At 56.5% G+C, this 23180-nt stretch overlaps 2 protein-coding genes across 4 annotated transcripts in view; both read right to left on the bottom strand.

The window, feature by feature from the left end:
* Positions 1-399: 399 nt before the first annotated feature.
* RASD1 (ras related dexamethasone induced 1) lies at positions 400-1588 on the bottom strand (the record flags this gene model as incomplete). Of its 2 annotated transcripts, none has more annotated exons than XM_084236454.1 (2): positions 1212-1588; positions 400-956 (listed from the first exon to the last, which is right to left on the bottom strand). In XM_084236454.1, the coding sequence occupies exons 1-2, from the start codon at positions 1495-1497 to the stop codon at positions 400-402; spliced, it is 843 nt and encodes a 280-aa protein (XP_084092580.1). In that variant the 5' UTR covers positions 1498-1588. The 2 variants fall into 2 exon arrangements, with proteins under 2 accessions (XP_084092580.1, XP_084092581.1); XM_084236455.1 differs by having other exon boundaries at positions 800-882.
* Positions 1589-5005: 3417 nt separating this feature from the next.
* The window catches only part of PEMT (phosphatidylethanolamine N-methyltransferase), a gene marked incomplete at its 5' end in the record, with an annotated part of 55565 nt that continues 37390 nt past the window's right edge, over positions 5006-23180 (bottom strand). The window contains 4 exons of one of the 2 annotated variants that reach the window (XM_084236173.1): positions 5006-5282; positions 5613-5687; positions 9259-9370; positions 11591-11736. In XM_084236173.1, the coding sequence (XP_084092299.1) occupies positions 5225-5282; positions 5613-5687; positions 9259-9370; positions 11591-11736 (391 nt within the window). In that variant the 3' untranslated portion in view covers positions 5006-5224. The remainder of the gene's footprint in view (positions 5283-5612; positions 5688-9258; positions 9371-11590; positions 11737-23180) is intronic. The other variant, XM_084236174.1, reaches the window with a different exon arrangement.

The raw sequence follows: 23180 nt of genomic DNA, 5'->3' as shown, positions 1-23180 counted from the left end.
TGCCCTTCCAGCAGAACTGAGGTCTCCTGAAGTCTAACAGTGGCTGACTAACTTCTACCACCACCCCACCCGCCCCCATTCTTGGGTCTTTGTGAACAAGACAAATTCACCCAGCGGTGGGTCGGTGTCCCCTAAACAGTGGGGGTGCCTGGCGGGAACGGGGAATCAGAGGTGGGGTGAGTCCCGATCTTAGCCAGTTCTCTTTCCTTCCAACGCAGATGACTGTCCCCGTTAGTTTGCGCCTCCCCAGTGTGCAGGGCCCGGGTCTCGGGGAGGGAAGACCCGGGTCCGCGAGCGCACGCGGCCGGGGCGCACGGGGCTGGCCGGGACATCAGACTTGGCTTTTAAACAAAAAGGTCCTCCTTAGGTTCTGCCGCTGGCGCGAGGGCCGAGGGGCTCCTAACTGATGACGCAGCGCTCCTTGTCCTTGGCCTGGCCGCCGCCGCTGGCCTTCTCGCGGATGTACATGAGGTCGCTGTGCACGCTGGGCCTCCGCGCAAAGGGCGCCACGATGCCGAAGGCGTCGCCCGCCTCGCCCGCGCCGCCGCTGCCGGCCCGCAGCAGCTTCTTGTTCCGCAGCGCCTTCTTGTGCAGCACGTCGCAGTACTGCACGGACACCTTGCGGTGCAGGTCCGGGCTCATCTCGCTGGGCAACTTGGCCATCGCGAAGAGCGCGCGGAACATCTGGTCGAGGCTGCTGTTCTTCTTGGCGGAGATCTCGAAGTAGGCGCAGCGCTGGGGGTCGTCACCCACCAGCTGCTCGATCTCGCGCTGCTCCACCTCCCGGTAGAAGTCCCGGTCACCCTTGTTGCCGCAGATGACCAGCGGCACGTCCACGTTCTCCTTGGTTTTGTTCTTGAGGCAGGACTTGGTGTCGAGGATCTGCTGTTTGAGCCTCTGGACCTCCTCGAAAGAGTCGCGGTTGTCCAGGCTGAACACCAGGATGAAAACGTCTCCTGCGGGGGCAGAGGGGGGAAGAAGCAAGTGAGGAGGGCTGCCCCAAGGGACCCCTTAAGTTGGGCTGACTTTGGGGCTTCCCACGCGGGGCGCGGTGACCTTGCCGCGCGCAAAGCGGCGCGCGGCGGCGGGACAGGCGGCCAGCCCCGCCGGCCCCGGCCCTGCCCGGCGCCCCTGGAGCAGGGGGCCCCGCACCTCCCGCGGGCGCAGCGCCCTCCCACCGCCCGCGGCCCTGCCCCGGGCCCCGCGCTCACCTGTGAGGATGGAGAGGCGCCGCATGGCGGGGAAGGGGTGGTTGCCGGACGTGTCGAGGATGTCCAGCTGGTAGACCTCGCCGCGGATGGAGTAGAACTTGCGGTGGAAGTCCTCGATGGTGGGCGTGTAGGCGTCCTCGAAGCGGCCCGTGAGGAAGCGCGACACGATGGCGGTCTTGCCCACCTTGGACGAGCCGAGGATGACCATACGGTAGCAGTTCTTGGCCGGGATACTCAGCTCCGAGTCGCTCGGGCACATCTTCTTGATCATCGCGGCCAGTTTCATTGGGCGCAGGGGCCGCGGGGGCGGGTCCGGGCCGAGAGAAGCGCGGAGGGCGGCCGGGGCGCGGGGCGGAGAGGCCGAGCGGCTCTGCTCGGACTCCGACTGCGGCTCGGGCTGCGGCTGGGGCTTGGCGCGGGCGCTGGCTCCGGCTCAAGCTCGGCTCAGACTCTTGGACAAAGTCGCTCGCTCTGGCTCCGGGCGCCCAGCGGCGGCCCTTATATGCTGCCCGCCGGGCCGCCCCGCCCCGCGCCCTCCCAGTCGGTGCGTCACGCCCCGCGGCCCCCACCTCCCCGCCCGCCCTCACCCGCCCCCCGCGACCTCGGCGGGCTGCGGCCGGCGCTGCGCCCTGGGCGCCGCAAGAAAACCAAGCCCGGGTCCGGCTGGCGCTAGGGGCGCGGAGCCCCCGCTGTTCCGCTCAGGGGCCTCAGTGGCTTCTGGCTGCGCCGCCGCCCCCTGCGGCTTGGGGCACAGACGCCCGCCCGCGACACATCCGCATGCCCGCTCGTTTTCCTTGGGCCTCAGTTTCCCCCAGAGCATCACAGCAGTAATCCCGTAATAGCGGCAGCGCAATAGCAGGCGCTTGCAGAGGCCAGACACGGGGCCGCGGCTTTGCTCCCCCCATCTCGCGCTGTACTCAGCAGAGCCCCCCGGGCCCGGCCCCCGCCCCCTTTTCCTGTGCGCGCTTCCCGGCGGCGGCCTCAGCGCCGGAGCCGGCGCCGCGCGCTCCCGCCGTCAGAGGGCGGCAGAGGGCCCGGGCCGCGGCGGAGCGGGGCCGGAGCCTGGCGGGCCGGGCTGGGGGTGCTGGCGAAGCTGCAAGTTTGGGGCCTGGAGAGTACAGGACTCCCGCCTTGGGACCCCAGGCTGGAACCGAGCAAGAGTGGAATCGCCCCCCTCGGCCCCCCCGCGCCTTTCTCCACACCAGAGAGGCTGAGGTTTTCAAAGCTGCGCTTTTCAGGGCTGTCCCATGCTCTTCTGGTCTGTGAGCTGGAGACGCTAGGAGACTCTGCCCTGCCTAGGTCAGGCCTAGACCAGCGTTTTGTGCCTCTGGGGTCCCTTGGGCCCTCCTTCCTATTTTATAGTTGGAGGAGCAGGGGCTCAGCTACAGCGGGGGTCTGGGCTGACAGCACAGCTCCTGCCCTCTCCCAGCCTTGGGTTCTTCTGGAAGATGGGGGTTCCGGTTTTGTGACTGTGAATGAGAAAGTGCAACTGGTTTAGGGGGCAGGTCCTGGAGGGAACAACAACAATAGTAAATGACCCATGAGGCTGCAGAGCTAAGGGCGGGGGCTGCAGGAGCAAACCAGGAGCAGGTTGATCAGTAACCAGGAGTGGGCCAAGGCTGCTTAAATGCCAGGAAATAGGCTACCACTCTGGAGCTCATGAAAGAGCCATTGCACCTCAAGGCCAGTCCATGCTTGGACTGTCTGTGCTGCTTTACTTTGGCTGTGTCTAATTTGGGAGAAACCAGAAAGCCATTAAAAACTTCCCTCCCAGGGCCTCCCTGGTGGCACAAGGGGTTAAGTCTCAGCACTGTGAAGCTATCAGCAGCCACTGCAGCAAGAGTTCGATCCCCAGCCAGGGAGCTGACCCACATGGAACAGCAGACCTCTCCTGTCTCACCCACTGCTCCCCTCATTGGTGTATTTCAGTCAATCCGCCTGTTCTGTTCCCCACTCCGTCTCTGGCGAGTCCTCTCACTCCCCGCACCTCTGGCCTGTACCCGAGTTCTTGTATGCATAAGTAAATAAATCTTTTTAAAAAACACAACCTGCATTAAAAAAAAAAAAAAAAAAAGGGACAGCTCCGGTCATGGAGGGGATAGCATGTCCTCAAAGGCTGTGTTCACAGAGGTGCATGTGGAGGAGTGAGTTCCCTGTTCCTGGAGGTATGCGAGAAGATGCAGATAACGAAGCTCTGGGTAAGATCAGACTAGAAGCTTCTCAGGGACACTCAAGTCCTGAGACAGACTCTCTATTCCAGATACCAAAGAGTTTGAGGAACCCCATAGGTAAGGAGGGGAGCCCAGCCAGCACTGCCTGAATGCCTGCTGTGTATACACAAGGCAGATATGCTTATGACAGGCATTTTATAACAAAGGACACTGAGACTCTGGGCACTGTGTGCACAGGTGGAGTCTGGGCTTACCCCCAACTTGAACAGGAGAAAGGCCAATCCTGTGCCCTTGGAGGGCTGGGGCCTGCTCCAGTAAGGCTGGGCCAGGAGGGGCCAGCCAACGAGCAGAACATGTGGTGGTGACATGAGGTCCAGGCGGGATTAGGAAAGAAATGTCATGGGTAACCAGAGACAAAGGGTGTGCCCCAGGAGTGTGGAAGGGACTTGAGTGCTGGGTCCAGGCCCTCTGATTCCATCTAGGAAGCCCACCCAGATGCCAAAAGCCCCTGTCTTTTCTGCTTCTAACAGAGCTGTATGCATGGGAGCCCCAAGACATGGCCAGACAGGTCATCAGAGTCGGGGTAAGCCTGGTATCTGTGGTCCACAGGCCCTTTCCTTCTAGTCAGTTTGAGCATAGCTCATCAGATTGGGTGAAGCAAGGTAGCCCCTCATGCTTTCCTGGCCCCAGCGCCTCCCCATGGCCTGTTCCATGCCAGTTTTCAGAGCAGGCACATTTCCATCCAGAAACAGGCCCCTCAGAGGCAAAGAGGGGGGCAGTGCTGGCACAAGGTAAGGTGGTGGGGGGAACATGCAAGCCAGCCTGTGCATTTGTGATTTCCTAATAATCCTGAGATCTGGGAATGACCTAGTGGCCTGGGGTTTGGAGCAACATGAGTGTCACAGTCCGGCTTTCTGCAGCAGGGTTGGTGCTCTATAGGGCCCCAACCCAGCTCAACCGCTTGGCCGGCCTCAGGGGCCAGGTGCCTTGTGGCTGACACCTGTTGTGAGCTCAGTCCCATAGAGCCTACTATACAGCCTGCTGTTTGGGGCACCCAGCTTGTTTGCACCTCAGGCCTTTGCACCTGCCATTCCCTCTGCTTGGAGTGCTCTTCCTCCAGTTTGCTCCCTCTCATCACATGGGGCTCCGCTCAAATGTCACCTTCTCAAGAGATGGCTCCCCTGACCACATGGCTAACTAACATGGACTCCCAGCCCCACCAGGTACTTCCAAGTCACTTTTAAATTTTCTGGCTTAATGTTTTTCACTATCTGACCACTTTCCCTGGACAGAAGCTCACAGGAACTGGAAGCTCCTTGGCACACAGGGTGGCACGTGTGTCTGGCCACTGGGCATCATGATGACACCCCCACCCTGAGGCTGGATGGGCTCCCTGAAGGGAAGAGGAAGAGGAAGGAAGTCCTGGGGCAGGGGTGAGGTAGGCGGCACAGGAGACCCAAACAACTCGGCAAGTCTCTTCCCTCAATGCACGGACAGTAGTGACCGCCAAGGGGCGGTCTGGCGGTCTGGCCTCGGAGGCCTCCGGGGGAACATGTCCCCATGTCTCCACCCATGCCTTCCCCATGTGAATGGACAGAGACATGGAGGGGGTGCTGGAGTCAGGGTGCCTTTATTGGTGCATCAAGACATGGTGGGAAGAGGGGGCTCAGAGGCCACACAGCAGCATGTCCAGGGACCCCAAGGCAGCGGTATCCAAGGCACTGGAGCAGCCCTCACTGGGCGAGCACCAAGCAGGGCCGGGCGCCGTTCTCCCCTCGCAGGGCTTGGCACTCGGGGTAGGCTGGGGGGCAGCAGGCCCTAGCAAAGTGGACGAGCGCCCCATCAGCTTCTCTTGTGGGTCTGAGAGGCTTTTTGCCGGTAGATCTCCGCAGTAAAGGGCCTGTGGGGGCAAGGAAAGAGGCTCCGATCAGCTGGCCCTGGGAAGTGTGACCACCCCAAGTCTTGCTGCTCGGAGCAGGGAGGGAGTGAGGGTGCCCATGGGAACAGGAGACTGGAGCTGCCTTATCATGGCCCCAGTTTCTACTGAGCCCACACTAAACCTCCCGTCTGCTGCTCTGACCAGTGACCTGGTGTGGCCTAGTGACAGGCAGCCGGCCCAAGCTGCCCTGATCACAGGACAGGCCCTTAGGGAAGAAACAGGGCCAGCTTAGTAGCCACCCTTACACCAGACAACAGCCCTGGTTCCCAGCCCGAAATGGCGCCTACTCACTCCTCATACAGGAGGGCGATCACATAGATGAGGGCCACCACCATGGTCAGCAGCAGGCCTGCAGGGCTGGCGTTCCTGTGGGAGAGATGTGTGATCAGTCTATGGGCCCAGTGCTGGCCTCTCCCTGCCACCCTGGGGTCCTGTGACCCAGTGAGCTGTGCCTGGCAGCCCCCTTCCTGGGTCTGACTTCTTGCTCAAACCAGGGCCTCCACCATCTGGATCCCCACCCACTGATCACCTAGCCACCTGCTTGTCCAGGCTGGCTTGCATGTTCCCCCCAGCCCTACCCCAGACCCCGTGGGCCTATGCTCACTGTCTCGTGTCTCCAGCCCTGAGCTGGGGCTCAGGACACAGAAGTGGACCAGGAAAGGAAGGAGTGACTGGCCCCTCAGAACTGTCCAGGTGGCCAGGTGTGTTCTTTTCTGTATAGGAAGATGTTCCTGGGGAGAAACGCTACCCCCGCCTGCCGATGACAGTGTTCTCAGGCCATTTTCTACAAATGGGTGCAGGACCCCAAAGCCAGGTGGAAGCATCCTGTAGACTCTCTGCAAGTGACTGCCATATGGAGGAGTCTGGGAAGTCGTGAAAGTGTTCCCCATCTTTTCCGTAGTTATCGCTGATCCAGAGGCTCCACAGGTGCTGGGCTGCTATGTCCAGATCAGCCAGGAAGGAGAGGCTGCAACACCACCTCCTCAGGAGCCCTAGGCCAGGGTCTCAGGAACACGTGTGAACCTTGCCCACCCCTCTCCCAGGACCTCACACTGTTTGTCCACCTGGGAGCTCCGGGAGGGAGCCAAGTGTACTTCATGAAGGCTCACCAACCCCCGGTCTGTGGGCTCCATTCAAATCACCCTGGAGGGGGCCTCCCCGGTGGCGCAGCGGTTGAGCGCTGGGTTGCAAAGCTGCCCGTGGCCTCTGCGGCGCCGGTTCGATCCCCGGCTGCTCCCCGACCACCGGAGGAGGGTCCCACATGGCACGCAGACCTCTCCTGCCGCCCGCTGCTCCCCTTAGCAGTGTACTTCGGTCCTTCTGCCTGCTCTGCTCCCCGCTCTGGCTCTGGTGAATTCTCTCACCCTCCCGCGCTTCTGACTGTACCCAGTGCATGTATAAACAAAAAACAAACAAATAAATAATAAATAAATAAAAAACATGCCTCTATAAAAAAAAAATTAAAAAAAAATCAAATCACCCTGGAGGGCAGAATGGAGCCCCTGTCCCTCGCCACTGCCATGTGGACAGGCCAAGGCCATATGGAGCACTTTCTGGTGCAGAAATGAAACCTTCCCTCCTGGAGCTTTGCTCCATAGCCCTAGTGTGGTTATCTAGAACAGGCAGAGCCTCCCTGTCCATGAGCCTGGCACCCCGGGGAGCCAAGTAACCAGGAGCCTCAGAGGCCATATGGCCCCTGGGTCAGGTCTGGGCAATGGCCCCAAAGCGTGAACCAAACAGGCTCCCCTCTTCCTTTATATCCGCTGAAACTGCCCACTTTCAATCTTGCTAACAAGATAGAAGGAAAGGTGATCGTCCCACTCTGCAGATAAGAAACTGAGTACCAGAGCAACCCACATGCTGGATCCCAGCCTGGCCCTGAGCCAGAGTGGTGGTGGGGTTAGTCACCAAGCCCCGCCGCACATGGCGGGGGCCTCTCACTCAAGCTAGAGGGCTGAGAGGGTGGAAGCTTGGAGAGAGCAGGAGGCCCTGCTGCCCTGCTCCCAGCCATGTGCCCAGGAATCCCCGACCCTGGGGCCGCCAGGGCTCCCACACACCTGGTTGCCTGGGCACCAGGAAGCCCCTCCCGTGGGGCCCTAAGCAGGAGACAGATGGACTGTAGAAGGCCGGGAGCAGCCCTGCTGGGTCAGCGTCTTACAGCCAGGGTAATGGCTCATCGCTAACGAGCTCTCAGCCAGAGGCCCTTTCCTCGTCACCACGAGGCTGATGTCCTCCTCAGGGGACCGTGGGCACCTGGGTCTCCAGAGAGTCCCTCACATCTTCCTGAGAGCCCTGCCTGAGGTAGGGGTGAGCTCTCACGCCCAGTGCCAGGCACTGCTGGGGCACAAAGGAGACACCGTGGGAAAGCAGTCGGGGGAGAGGGGGGCCGTTGAGTTTGGAAGGACTTACTGGGGGTGGGAGTGGGGTGATTCTGGGCTGGTAAGTTGGAGGTGGGGAGAGCATAGCATTTGGGCAACTGAAAGGTTGCAGGGAGGACCTGAGTGGGCTCATCTGTGGCATGGGTGATGCCAGAGGTGCAGAGCCTGGCCCTCGGGAGCCCAAAACCAGGTGAAGGAGCCAAGCTGGAAGGCAGGTGGTCTGGGACTGTCTGGTCTGGAAGTGGAGCCAGACTAGGGAGGATCCTTCAGACACAGAAGTCCCTTCCTAGCTCCTCCTCTGCTGCAGGGCTGCCTCCTAGGGTGGGCAGTGGGAGGGAACACCTTGGGCTGATAATCCACCATTTGGGAATCATTCCTTTGGGTCCTATAAACTTTCTGGCCTCTGGGAGCCCCTGTAATGTTTTAGGCAGATGGTTTCCAAATCTTAAAAACAGGGCCTCCCTGGTGGCGCAAGGGGTTAAGCACTACACTATGAAGCAACCCACAGCGTCTGCAGCACGAGTTTGATCCCGGGCCAGGGAGAAACCCACATGGCGAGACAGACCTCTCCTGTCTCACCCGCTGCTCCCCTCAGCAGTAGGTTTCAGTTAGTCTGCCTGTTCTGTTCCCCACTCTGTCTCTGGTGAGTTCTCTCACCCCCCGCACCTCTGGCCTGTACCCCAGCTTTTGTATGCATACATAAATAAATCCTAAAAAAAAAAATTATAGCAGAGTACTTTCTATAAAAGAAGGCTTCTATGGAGGTAGCCCTAACACAGAAAATAGATAAAAGGGGAAATTGCTGGGCGGGGTGTGTGGCATGAAGCCCAGAGCTGAAGAGCCCCCTATGCCAGCCTCTTGGACAAAGAGGTCCTCCTGGACCTCTGAATGGCAGGAAGGAAGGTGAGGCCTGTGCCCTGGGGGTCACAGTAGGTGCCCACAGACAGTGGTCGCAGATAGCAGTCAGTCCTGGGCCCATTCCCTCCCAGACCCTGGGGATCCTTCCCTCTGCAGGATGAGGATCTCTGAGTGGGAAGCTCCCCTGATGGGATGTGAAGCTTTGGGGACTACTCCGAGCCCCAGACCACCCCTTCTGCCCTCTCCCTGTGTGGGACTAGTCCATCGTTCATGGACTTCAGGCCCCAGTGTCCTAGCACAAGCCAGCAACCCACAGTTCATTGATCAAGAATGGTTTTTACATTTTTACATGGTCCAAAAAGAATAAAAGGAATAATACTTTGTGACACATGGATATTATATGAAATTCAAATTTCTGTGTTTATCAGTGAAGTGACACTAGCACATACCCTTTGCCACCTTTACCTCTTAATGAAGTTTTCAAGCTATGGGGGCAGCACCTTGCCTGTGGCCGCCAAGCCTAGTTCCTTAGGCTCCTGACGGGAAAGTCTGCCAACCCTGTTCTAGGATTTTGTTTGTTTCTACAGATAAGAAACTCCTGAGGAATGGAGCCTGACTGATGCCTTTGGGCTCCTGAATGACAGGGAGGCTGGCTGCCTTCCAGGATGTAGGGAGGATGGGCCAGGAAGGCCACTACTCACATGATGGCCCAGCCCAGGTAATTGGCCGTGCTGCCCCAGTACATGGGGTTGTCTAGGATATTGAATGGAAACGTGGTCACTCTTGCCTCCTTGAGGATTCCGAAGTAATCACCTGTGAACAAGGTGGGGCAGTATGAGAAGGTCACATCCTGGTCATACCATGACTGAGGGGGGCCCTGGGGTATGGTGAGGCCTGTCTTTCAGGAGGCTCCAGGCCTTCAGGGGTCAGGGAGGAAGATTACTGAGTCGGAGGCACCCAGCGGGCCCTAGTGGCTAAAGCCCAGAGCCTCACCCCCTTCTCACCATCTGCTCCTCTCCTCTGTGCCTTTGCACATGCTGTTCCCTCTGTTTGGGATGCTTTTCCCTATATTCTGTACAGCGAGTGCCTTCCCTCCTTTGTCACTTCTCCCCTGGCTGCCTATAGGGGCTCTTCCCAACTCCACTATCTAAAAAAGGTCCTGCCTGCTACTATTTTTGCCCCACCTCTTCCCTTCTCACCTGGTATGTGGCCTTGGTAGAGAAAACAAGGGGGCTGCCACACAGGAAGGCAGCCTTGGTGTTACTACTTTTCCACTCCAAGCCATCCCAAAGGTGCTGGTCACAGTGGAGTGGCCATCAGACGGATCCCAGAAAGGCTGGTCACCCCCTCCTCTGTCACCCACTGAAGTCGCACTAAGAAGTGTAGGAAGGCCCAGGAACCTCAGCTCTCACCATGCGCCCCCAGAACTGCTTAGGAAAGAGTGTCGCCATTTCATCCCAGTCTTCTCTCCCCAGAAATCTCTTGGAGCTTCATTGCAGGCAGAAATAGGGCAACTTTGGGAACAAGGGGTACAGGCCCCTGAGGAGTTGCGGGGAGGGGAGGACGCACTGGAAAGCTTTCTTCCCAGGAGGCAGAAAATGGGGTGGCACAGATACAGCTTTGGGGCTGACTCATGGCAGGGAAGTGGCTGCTGTGCCCTAGATGCACAACCCGGCGTGGCCCACTCGGTTCTAGGCCATTTCTTCGGGGCGGGGGGGAGGGGGAGGGGCGCTGTAGTGGCTGGTATCTCGGGCTCCTTTCCTTCCTCCTTTCCCCCTGACCTGTCCTGCAGGAGTCTCCCCACATGGTCCAGATCCTGACCATCCCACCACTCCACCCCTCCCAGACCCTCCGCAATTTCCTAAACTCTGCTCACAGAGGCTGCACGCTGTAGGGCAGCTCACCCTTGGTCTCCAGAGGGCCCAAATAGGGCTGCAAAGCTCCCTCTACCTGCTTGTGGCCCTTGCCTCCAGCTTTGCAAGGTCCATACTGTGATCTCCAATCCTTCCTAGGCCTCTGGTCTCGGCACCAACCTTCTCATGTTGGGAGAAGACTCTCCAAACCCCTCTATGGCTCTCACCAACCTGGCAGTGAAGCCTCAGGCCCCTGCAAGGCCTTCAGGAACAGCGTGGGCAAGCCCGGCCTGCCTCCAGCCCTGCTCCTACTGGGCCCCTGCTCACCAGCCAATCTGCCAGCTAATCTGCCTTCCTTCCCACTGACCCATTCCCACTAGCGGACCTAGGAGCGCCTGACATCCTCTCTTCCCAGTTCCCACCTGCCCCTCCTTTAGCACCAGATTCCCCACAGCTCCTATCTGAGCACTTTGCCCTCAACCACCTGCTCTAAACCCACTGCTGTGAGCACTTCACAGGGCAACTGCTCCTGCGTGGATCTCATCTGCCCCCAAATGTGGTAGAGATTCCAGGTAAGCTGAGTGGTTGCTGGAGACCACCCTGGGCACTGGAGGAAACTGAGGCAAGTCCCACAGATGGCTGGGGCTGAGAGGAAGGAGGACTGAGAGCCCCTGAGTCAGCCATCAGAGGGCCAGGCACCTCTGGACACCTCCCAGTGTTGCCTGTTTGCTGGGAGGGGCTCCCTCTGCAGGTAGCAGCTGTACCCAAGGGTGCCCCTGACCTTGCAGCCTCCCCCAGCTGCTTTTCTCCCTGGGCTTCCGAGTTGCTGGATATGATGGATATCACAAGGACACTGGGCTAGGCCAACACTGGGCTCCCAGCCAGAAAACACCAGAGCTGCAGACAATGGGGAATGCAGAGGAGGACAGCATCCCCCACCCCAGATCTGGGCCAGCTCCACTTGTGGCCCAACACAGTGGAGCAAGGTGCCACCTGGCCTGGCCATCAGGCCGCTAGATGAGATGTGAGAGCCAGCTTCCCGAGCCAGCCTTGGATGAGCTGAGCCTGGTGCGGTAGGTGCCAGGCCCTACATGGATGGCAGGTCGGCCAGCCACATAGTCCCGCTCCTCCCCTGGACCCAAGGGGTTCTACGCAAGGCCCTTGACCCTCGGGGTCTTACCTAGGAAGGTCCCAGTGAAGCCCAGTGCAAAGAAGCTGGAGAGCACAAACACACTGCCCATGCCCAGCAGCACCAGCCCCACACCGTAGGCTATGGGATTATCCAGGCTCTCCATCTTGGGCTGGCTTAGCATGGCCTCCGTAAAGCTGCAGGGGAGACAGGAGACAGAGATCATGGGTGTGGGGAGTGGCCCGTCTGCTCCCCCACACCCATCCCTCAGGTGGCCCTCGAGTAGCACACCAGGCCACTGAAAGCCTTGTCAAAAGGCAGGAGGGTTGACCAAAAGGGTGTGACTACTCCAGTGAGTTTGGAGGTCAGGTTCTCCAATGGGATCCTGAAGACAACACTGGAAGGTCTGTGCAGGTAGGGCAAAGCACCTGGGCTCGCGGTAATGCAGGGTGCAGGGACTGCCTCATTAGGAGAGGGCAGGTGCTAATGGGAGGGATACCCGCACGGGAAGTGCATGCACATGTCACAGCTCTCTCCACATGCCTTCTCCGTCACAGCATCAGAAGCGACATGGAGATCTCCTCCCTTGGGACAACTGCTTGCCCTCACTCTGTACCAGGCACCAGCTAGAGGGCATCTTACTGTCTACCCACTCATACACCCACCCACCCACCCCCACCCATCCATCTGCCCATCCATCCATCCATCCATCCATCCATCCATCCATCCATCCACCCATCATAAAGTACCTATTTGTCAGGCTCTTTCAAGCAGAACAAATTCATCATTCACTCATTCTTTCATTCATTCCATTGGTAAATTCAGGTTGTTGTAGAACAATCCTTATGTCGAACTAAAAATCATCTCCCAGAACTCTTTGCTTCAACTACTTTCAGCTCTCAGGACAGAGGTTGCTTCTCTCCTCGATCTTTCTAGTACCTGGTACTTCAGGCAGAATGAAATTTAGTGAATATTCATCAAATAGAGAGAAAGCAGCGCTTCAACCCTCTTCCTTTCTCTCCAGAGTAGAGAAAGGGGGACAGGCAGGAAGGAGGTGGTGGGGAGGCCTGTGAACAAACAGCAAACAGGGCACACAGGCCTGCATGATGACCTATCAGTAGCGGCACACCTGGCCGCTGGTCACGCTTCCCACACAGCAACCTCTCCACCCACCACTGCCCTATCATAGCCCTCTCTGCCCAGCTCAGGGTCACTCTGCAGTTCCAGGTCAAGCCACTGGGATTGAGTGGCCCAGGGTCACACACACTGGTGTTTGTGCCAGATCACCACACCCTGCTCTGCCCCTCCACACCTTCACCTGACTTTCAGGTAAACGGGCAACCCTATGAACCAGGCACACCTTCTACCCTGTGTGCCCTTGAGCAGGGCCATGGGGTAGGCAGCCTCGGTGCCCACCTCACCTCTCTTGCCTGCATGGAGAGGATGGAGCCCATCACAGCTCCCCCATCTGCACTGGCCCCCTGGCTCCCCTGCATCATGAAATGTATAGCAGTGTGTGTGTGGGGGGGTGTAGTCAGAACTCTGTGCTCTCAAGAGCTGCGGTGACACCCCCTCCTACTTCCCAGCCCTAGGCGCTGCCTGCCCATTTAGCTCCGCTGACCTCCAGCCCCAAGCCTAGGGCAGGGAGACCTAATGGACATCCTCTGGCCAGCCCGTGGCCGCCAGTAGCCTAGCCTACCCATCTGCCTAGATTTCTCCGGGGGGCAGCCCATCAGAGGGTTCCTGGCAGAAGAGCTGGGTTGGATTTCAGACAGATCTGGATGCCTTGGGTCCCAGTTTCCTCCTCTGTGTGACAGCGAGGTTAATTTCTCCCGTCTCCCTGCAGGGAGCTGCTGCTGTCGCTGTGCACACTGATAACAGGGACCCACAGGCTCTGACATGAGGCTGTGGGCAGCGGGAAGGACAGACACCAGAGTGACCCACGTGAAGACCAGTGCTGTGGACAGGCAAGTGAGGTGGGTCCAGAAGACCATGAGAGGTTTAAGCAGAGATCTGATGGGGAAAAAAATCACCAGGGGGAAGGGAACACGCACAAAGAAGCTTTTAGAAAGAGGCACAGCCCAGTGGGCAGAGTCCAGGACAGGGGAAAGGAGCCTGTGGAAAGAGTTCACAATGTACTTAATGTGGTTGGAAAGTCGCTGCTTCAGAAAAGCAGTGGGGACACCAGTTGGGTTACTGTAACATCAGGGCTGCAGGGCTGGGGGAGCCCAGCACAGCCCAGACACGGGGCTTCAGAGAACCTGGCGCGGGCCCACTGTGTGGCCTGGGTCTCATGCTTGAGCTGGGCCGTCTCAGGTTCCTCCGCCAGAATTCATTTTTCATCAGCCAAACAGCAGGCAAACTGCCTGACCGCTGTGTACGCAGCAGGGGTGCAGATGAAAAGGGAGCCTTCCCGCTCTGACGTGCTACACTGAAGCAGCTTCCCTGGGGGATGGCTCTGAAGGAAAAGCCATCTGGTTGGAAGCAGATGGAGACTTCTGGCCAAGGGCGGGCCTAGGGCCAGTGATGAGGGGAAGCAGGCCCAGCGGGGCATGGGGCTGCCCCAGATTTGACCCAGGGAACCTCAGCCCACCTGTGGCTCCTCTTCCATTCCCTCACCAGTGGGAGGGAGGAGAGGGTCTAGAGGAAGCCCCTCACCAGCCCCTGCCCCTAGCACATCTGTGTGCACCCCCCAAGAAATCAGGGTATCTCTGAGCAGAGAACAGGTCTGGCCTCCCCTGGTGCCCAGAGCCTCACATACTCAGGGTCCAAAAGGGGCAGGCTTACGGGAATGATGTGCCCGGCCCTGAGGAGGTGATCTGTGGTGTTCCAGCTCCTCTATTAAGCCAGGAAAGCACAGTCCATTCCACATGGAAAATTGACAGAGAGACGAGAGGCTCTGCGGGCCTTGCTCCTTAAGAGAATGAATAGGCCATTTCCTTTGGAAATACTCACACCGGGTGAGTGCAGAGAGACTCATTCATTGGTCTCAGCTTCTATTTTTAAAACTAGGATTGGGTTTTCGGTCATCAGCATGACTTGAGGCTGTCCTCACTCTGTTCCCCTGAAATCCCGGAACCTGGGCTGGAGGTAGGGAGTGGGGCGTCAGACGTATGTGCTTGACCAGGCACCTGCTCAGCCACACTCAGCACCTGCAACCCCAAGACAGTTCGTTTCTCTTTTCTATCTGCCAATGACAAACCTCTGTCAAAGTTCAGCCCTTCCAGGGTCATCTCCCAAAGTTGTCGAGGTGAACGAATGTTATTCTCGTCATCTTCTCCTTTCTCCCAGGCCTAGATTTCCCTGCTCCTCCTACTCCAACCCACCAAGCAATATTATCTATGGAAGTTGGCATCTGATTGATTCATAGTTTTTTCTCTAATACCCATTAAAATAAACATATAACTAATATCAAGCAAAAATGTCCATCTGTGTAACTTCCCAAAACATGATCTGGGGACTGGCATTTGGGGCTATGATTCTGTACTAAAGCTGTGCATTTGATGGACACAGCACTGTTTAAAAGTGTTTCCAAAACCCAGCACAGGCGAGAGGGTCTGTCATGTCTTACAAATAAGGAATCAGACCTGCTGGGGGAGAGGGGGGCATTGCCAGGACCAGCAGATGCACCCATCCAAGCCTGAAAACAATGGAACGCAGGGGCCAACTATCTTTGGGGGGCCCTTCTATGAATTCTAGGCTGATAACCAGTCTCCTCCAGGACTTTTGTGGTTGAGGGGCCAGTCCCGGGGAGATGTATTTTTCCCCTCCAGCTACAGATCCAGGGCTTGGGCCCTGGCCATCTGAGGGTTCCAAATCTATTTGCATGGATCTCTGGCTGCTCCTCAGCTCAGCCTTGGCTTCCACCTGCCTCCTGCCCCAGACTCCACTCCTTCCAGATCTCACCTCTAAGTCCCCAGCAGCTCCCACAGCCTACACAGTTAAGTCCAACCCACCCTGCACCTCCTGCAGAATCCCTCCCCTTGAGTGTAGGCTGTGAACCCCGGGAGGTCACTCCCTGATGGGATACAGCCAGCTTGTCACAGACGTTAAGCCCCCAGTCAGTGTACTCTGAGCTCACTGAAAAGATTACCCTGGTGGGCCTTTCAGGAGTCAGAGGACCCCTGCTACCCTGCAGAAGGCAAGCTTGCTGTGTGGAGTCCGCCTGTTGGGGGGTGGAAGGTCTGACCTACAGGCACAGGGAAGTGATCCCCCCGCATCCAGTGCCCGCACCTGTCACAGGACATCGCACTGCCAGTGCCCACACCTCCTCCTGCCCCATCTGACTGCCCTTCTGTGCGATGACCTGTGCCCGTCTGCCCCGGTTCACTCCTCATGCAGCCACTCAGCCACCAGCCCTGTCCCGCCACATCCTGTGAGCAGTTCCAGAGGGACAATGGGGTGCAGCAGGGACTGCCCAGCTGGGGCTTCTCAGGGCTCCATTCAGCAGGTGCTCCCCGCTGCCGTCACCATTCTTACCAAGCTTGTGACTCCCGCGGACACAAGAACAGGCACCATGGAAATGCCCAGATAGGCAAGTCCACGGGCACAGAAAGTACGGGAGGGTGTAGGTGAGATGGGGTGACTGCTTAACAGGCAAGGGATTTTTGTTTGAGGTGAAAAAGTTCTGGGTGTGGATGCATAACACTGAATATACTAACTGCCACTGAAACATATACTATAAAATGATAAAATAATAAATTTTATGTATATTTTACCACAAACAAACCTCTAGGAATCAAATGGCTTGATGGGTGGAAAGGGTGCTAGGGAAAGCCTGGGGGCAGGAGGCTTCAGGCTGGAACCGGCCTGGACAGGTTTCTCACAGCTCCTGCCAACGCCCCCAGTGGAGAGGAAAGAGACCACATGGCAGAGGGAAGGACAAATGGCTGAAGGACCAAGGAGGAGGAAACAGCACCCTGCACAGTCCTGTCTGTGCATGTCCCTTCTCTCTTTCCAGAAATTTCCTGAGGGGGCAAATTCAACCCAGAGAAAAGACATGGCCAGAAGGCAGGCACTAGGCAGGTCCACACAGACACGGAGACATGTGGTGAGAGGAAGAGCCAGGTGCTACTGTCCATGAGAACTGAGTGGGGGGACTGCCTCCCCAGGACCCCCAAAGGGCCAGGACATAAGAACAAACCAGAGAATTCTCTATATTGGGGCTGTAGTCAGACTGTCCCTATCGTCTCTGAGGGACCACAGTGCTAGGCTGGGGGGTTGAAGGAAGGAGGGACCCCTGACAGGGACAAGGGGCCAGGGACTCTCCAGCTTGGCGTCCTGTGTATGTAGAAGTTGCCCGATCCAGGCACAGCATCCTCCCTTCACCCGCTCTCCCTGGCTCGCAGAGGGCAGCCACAGGGACCTGCCCAGCATGGCATCCTGACTGTCACCGCCCTACCCACCCTCTGTAAAACCTCCCCCACACCCACACTCCACACGCCACACACAGTAGTGCTCCCCAGCCTCACCTCTGAGGAGCCCTCTCTTTTTGGAGACCCCTAACCTGCCCCACTGTCTCCTACAGCAGGCACAGTCTTCCCTCACCCCCAGGTCAGCTAAGCTGGCCCCCAGAACTCCTCCCCACATCAACCCAGCTCCAGCTGTGAGCACCTGTGAGGTATGATCCTCAGGACGGCCGAGTCTGCTCATCCCAGGCCCCACACTCTGAGGAGCTGCTCAGCCAGGGATCGTTGACACACCTGCTCCTGAACCCTCCTGAGAGTGGGCCAGGGACTTGTACTTCATTCAGACAGAGAATCAAGGCTCGGGAAGGCTGAATGATCTGCTCAAGGTCGCCTACATGTCAGGAACAGAGCTGAGGCTGATCACTACCACCCCCGGGCCGCTCCCACCCACCCATCCTTCCTCCCAGCTTTCCAAATGTCATCGACCGGGTGTACGCAGTTACCCTAGGCATCTAGGGGGCCTTCCTTTCATGGGCTGGCAAACTATGGTCGGTGATTGAATCGGGCCTTCTGCCTGTCTTTATAGTTTTATCAGAATCCAGACAAGCCTGTGGGTTTACAGGCCGTATCGGCCAGAGTCTAACAGTTGCAGAGACCTTGTGACCCAGAGTCAAAAATATTTACTATCTGGCCCTTTACAGAAGTTTGCCAACACCTGAGACAGACAATCATAAATTATGGATTTGATTCAGCTAGATGCAACCAGTCCTCAACTAGTCCAGAGGCCAACAAACTTTTTTCTCAAAAGGCCAGACAATAAATACTTCCAGCTTTGTAAGCTCAGAGGCAAATCCTAGGATGTTAAATAGATATTTATATAATCATTTAAAATCTAGCCATGTATACAACTTAACAGCAGCAAACAAACAGCCTGATTTTAAAAATGGGCAAAAGACTCGTATAGAAATCTCTCCAAGGGAGATATGCCAATGGCCAATAAGCACACGAAAAGATGCTCCTATCACTAATCAGGAAAATACAAGTCGAAACCACAATAAGCTACCACTTCACACCATTAGGATGGTTATTGCCAAAAAAACTCCAAGTGAATGAGGGTTATCAAGGATGTGGAACAGTTGGAAGGCTTATGTGTTGCTGGTGGGAATGCAAAATGGTGCAGCCATTGTGGAAATGAAACTAGACTCCCCCAGGACCCAGCAATTCCACTTCTGGGTAGTCACCCAGAGAATCAAAAGCAGGGCTTCATGCAGATACACCCACATTCCCAGCAGCATTCTTCACAATAAGATGAAAACACTCCAATGTCCACAGATGGATGAAAGGAAAACCAAAATTTGATATTTGCATAATGGAATATCATTCAATCTTTAAAAGGAAGGGAATTCTTTTTTTCAAACCCAAATTGCTTTTATTTTTTCACCATTTTTATTGAGAATAATGGACACATATTGTGGCAATTTAAGGCTGTAAAAGAAAATGGTTTTCTCTTCCTGTGTAGAGAAAAACCCAGTCCTTCCCTTTTGTGAAGAATGCTGTGTGTTTCTTCCCTGTGTGTCTCCTTTATGCACACTTACGCCTGACACTTCTGGGTACCAAATGTGTGGAGGTTTTTCTCCCACACCAAGCGATTCCCCAGACACCACCTGGGTGTCTTACAATTCAACTCAATTCTAACACTATCCACCTAGAGACAGTGTCAGATCCCACAGGTTTAGGGTTCAGTGCCACAAGACTGCCCCTCCACTATCTACACATACTCACTCTCTCTCTCTCTCTCTCTCTCTCTCTCTCTCTCTCTCTCTCTCTCTCTCTCTCTCTCCCCCCCTGGGAAGGCAGGCAAAGCCCACCTGTGCTTCTGACCAACCAGCTATGGATGGGAGGTTCGCCTGATTCGCTGGAGTGGCTCACAGAACTCAGGGCAACACTGCAGTGGACCACTTTATTGTATAAGCTCATGATAAAGGACACTGATGACCATCCAGATGGAAAGGTGCACAGGGCAGGGCAGGGCAGGAAGGGTGCCGAGTCTGAACACCCTCTCTGGGGTGCCACTGTCCTCATGCCTCCATTCACCAGAAGTTCTCTGACTCCTGTACTTGTGGGACTCAATGGAGGCTTCACTGTGAAGGCAGGATCGATCGTTAACCCCACTCTCAGATCTCTCCCTTCTTGAGGAATAGGGGCTGGGGCTGAACCCTCCAAGCCTTCCCAGGGACCAGCCCCTGCCCAGGAGCCATCCAGAGTCGCCACCATAGAACATGATGATGTTTGTATCATGAAAAGATTCCCATAATGAGTTAGTGAACACCCGTGCCACTCACGTAGATGTTGTGTGTGTGTGTGTGTGTGAGAGAGAGAGAGAGAGAGAGAGAGAGAGAGAGAAAGGGGGGAGAAACTGGTCAGATAGGTAACGATCTGTTCTCTAGGCCGCTTTCAAGGACACAACAGAGCAGTGTAACTGCAGTCACCACACCGCAATCCTCCCCAGGGCGCTCTCCTGTTAGCAATGGAGCTTTGTACCCTTTCACCCATTTCTCCCACCCTCTGCCCTTGACAAACCCAGCCCACTAGTTCTATCAATTTGGGTTTTTTTGGATTCCACTTAGCATAATGCCCTCAGATTCACCCATGCTGGAGCAAACGGCAGGATTTGAAAAGGAAGGGATTCTGACACGGGTTCAGACATGGATAAAGCTTGAGGAAGCTCAGTGAAATGAGCCAGTCACAGAAGGACCAACGCTGATGGCTCCACATGTATGAGCTCCCTACAGCAGTCAAATTCACAAAGACAGGAAGTGGAAAGGTGGTGCCAGGGTGGAGGGGGAGGTGGGGAGCCAGTGCTTACTGGGTGCAGGTTGGGAAGAGGAAACGTCCTGGAGATGGAAGTGGTGATAGTTGTACAACAAAGTGACTGTGCCTCCTGCCCATGAACTGTAGGCTTAAAAGTGGCTAAAAGGGTCAACTTCACATTAGATATATTTTATCACAACTAAAAAAGGAATCCAAGTAAAACCGTTCTAAGCTCCCAGGCCACAAAACAGCAGGAAACTGGCCCAGTTTGGCATTCGAGGCAGTTTGTGGCCCCCTGGACTCATCCAATGCCCAGTTGGGAAGCAGAATGGAAGGGAAGGGGACTTGCCCAAAGCCATCTGCCTCTGCTCAGGGCTGGCAGAGGCCCCAGTCAGGGCCGCAAGAGGGTCTGCTTGACCCAAAAAAGAAGGCCCAGCTGGTCGTCCCCTTGCCCCTCTGGGTCTCTGGCCTGGACACGGCTGCCTGCCTGGGGTCAGCCCATCTGCAGAGCAGGACTCCAACACCAGGCTCCCAGCTGCTAGGAACCAGTAGGGAATCTAGACTAGCAAATACTCGAGAAACAAGGTTTTTCTCATTTTGAACTAAGGAAACCAAGAACTCAGACTTGTACAGACCCAAAACAATACAGTATTTGAAGGAAAAAAGTGGCAGGTTCTGGATCCTGAAGAGGTTAGCATGTCGAGAAAGTTTGAATGCCTCTGACAGTTGTAGAGACCATGTGACCCAGAGTCAAAGTATTTACTATCTGGCCCTTTGAATGCCCCAGAGAGAAAGGGGCTATGGGAGTCCAACCAGCCACTCATTTGTTCCCTCACTCACTCGCTCGCTCAGGTACTCAGGACAGGGCTGCATGTCTGCCAGCCCTGTGGGCCACGGCTCATGGGAGGAAACAAGGAAAAGCTCATTAAGCTGAAGAGTAACTAATTGGGCTCAGGGGCTGGGGGCTGGGAAACAAAGGAGGAGGCTGTTTTGGTCTCTCCACCAGCTGAGTTTTAAGACAGTAATTGTGCAACAGACCCTACTTAAAGAGGAGGCAGCATACACACCCTAAATGTGTTCAGCAGCTAACCTGGCAGACCAGGGTGCTCGCACAAAGGGCCTGTCCTGGAGGCCAGCTGCCGGGCTGCTCCTGCTTTGGAGGGGACATCCTCTTCCCACCCCACCCCTCAGTTCTCAAGGCCACACAGGACTCACTTCTCTCTGCATTTGGCACCCCCAGTCAGGGACCCCTTCTTGAGGTGGGAACCCAAAGTGAAGGCAGGACAGTGCTGGCATGAGGCTGGTCAGGAAAGCTAGGTTGATTTGGTTGATTAATTCACACCTCTGCTAGGAAACCCTTGGAACACATCCCTCTTTCTTACGACATCACAGATGCTGTCTGACCCCACTGCCTTATCAACCCATCCTCCCAGCTGCCACCCCACCCCAACCCTGACCCTACCCCAGCTTTAAGTCCCACCCAGGCTGGGTCACTGAAGGTTTACTGGGGCTGTGTGCAGCCCCCGCCCCATTTCATAGGGGTCCTCTTTGGCCCAGGTCACATGCCAGTCAGAAACTGGAGCAGGGATCTAGGCAGGGGCACCCCTGGCTGCAGGTCAGTGACAGGGGCTGGAAGCAACGGGCTAGGAGAATGGTGTGTCCCCACGTGGCTCCACAACAGCCCCCTCCCCGTGCCAAGGACCGTTTCCCAAAGGGCATCAAGAAACAGATAAGGAAGGTCCCAGGGGAGGGGGACAAACAGGCAGAGAGAGGGAGGGCATTCATGTCGCTTCCCCATGCCACCCCTCCCCAGTACTCTTCTCTCCAAGGGGATCGGTTTAAATCTGTAAACTGTTTCAGCCAAGGAGAGGGTGCCGCTGGGCTGGAGGACTTCCAGGGCAGCTCACCCCCTGAGCAGCAGCAAGGGGCGCACCCTGCCCCATCCAATCTGCATCCTCTTATAGGGGCGGGGTGCCGAAGCTCCTTGAGGAGGGGTACCTGCCTGTCATGTGAACCAGAAGTCAGGGCTACAGCATGTGCCCTCCTGGGCTGGTCAACTAGGAACACTAATACTAGGAGACCACGGTGGGCAGGACAGGCACAGCGCCCCATGTGGCCACTGCCCCCAAGGAGAACCTGGCAGGAGGAAGAGGTGGGGGAGAAGCCAGGGATTTGTTTACGCTCTGGAGCACTGGCCAGTGTTTACAGAGACCAGTAGAGCCTCCCAGTCATCTGATGACCTCCTTCTATCAGGGGTCAGCTGGGTTCGAATGGGGCTCCCACATTCCCAGGGCAGGCTCCTTCCACTCTGCATTTAGCCTGAGTGCTCCCTGATGGCCCCCGAGCCAGGCAGGGCCTCCAGCTCCGGGGATAAGCTGGCCAGCAGAACAGACATGATCCAACTCTCCTGCGGGTCACAGTCTGAGGAAGGTGGGTCTCGAGTTAGGAGCAACAGCAGGATGAGCCTGGTGTTAAGGGCTCTGCTGGTCGCCCCACCTCTGTGCGTGCTGTAGTCAGGGAGGGCGCTCTAGGAGGCATTATGGACGCAGAACCATCACACAAGGAGAAGCCCAAGAAGGGTGGGAAGGGGTCTGGGCGGAGGGCCTGCCATGGGGCCGGGGGAGATGATGGGGCCGAAATGGCCCTTGAAGGTAAGTAAGGAATCTAGGTGTCACTCTTCCTGAAATGGGAAGCTAAGGTGGGGGCGTTAGTAAAAGTCTAACTTTTAGACTCTGGAGGTCTAACTTTTAGACCTCTCAATTTTGTCTTTGTTCTTGGGGAACAAATCTAGTTTTAATGACTAACAACCTGTAGTATTTTCATTTATTTTTGATTTTGCAAAACGGGACCCTTCTAATAACTGTTTTGAAAGAACACTGAGAAAGGCCCTCAGGTTTGGGATATGAGTCACTGCTCCCGCTTTCCCACTCCCCCTCTTGTACGCTCCTTCCGTGGTCCCCGAGTGCCGTGCAGCGTGTGAACACTGCTAGGGGTCCAGGGAGAGGAGGAGAAAGGGGTGGTCCCAGGTATAGATTGCAGAGTAGATCCACGGGTGGATTCCAGGTATGGATCCAGGCTGCGCTGCTGGACTGAGCTGGGAGGAAACAGTCAAGGATCCCTCCGAGGTAGCCGGCCAAGGGAGCGGGCAGACACTGGACCCGCAGGAGAGTTAGGAGTCGGTGCTGAGATGCAGCTAGCCCCCTGGCTCCACCACACAATGAAAATGGGCTCCAATACCCAGCCTTAAAGGAACATTGTGACTATGGGAGACCCTGGATAGGAGCCCACACCTGATGCTTGGCAGTGGCCATGACTTGGGGCACCAGCTGCCACTTGTGGACACCTGGCCTGGCCTAAAAATGGGCTGAGGGCTGTGCAGCTTGAGTCCTTTCCTGACTGTGTGCAGGTGCTAGTGATCCCAG

Source organism: Talpa europaea (genome assembly GCF_964194135.1).
Source record: "Talpa europaea genome assembly, chromosome: 7".
NCBI classification, from domain to species: domain Eukaryota; kingdom Metazoa; phylum Chordata; class Mammalia; order Eulipotyphla; family Talpidae; genus Talpa; species Talpa europaea.
Note: the sequence above shows the minus strand (reverse complement) of the source record. Positions and strands in the feature narration are given on the sequence as shown.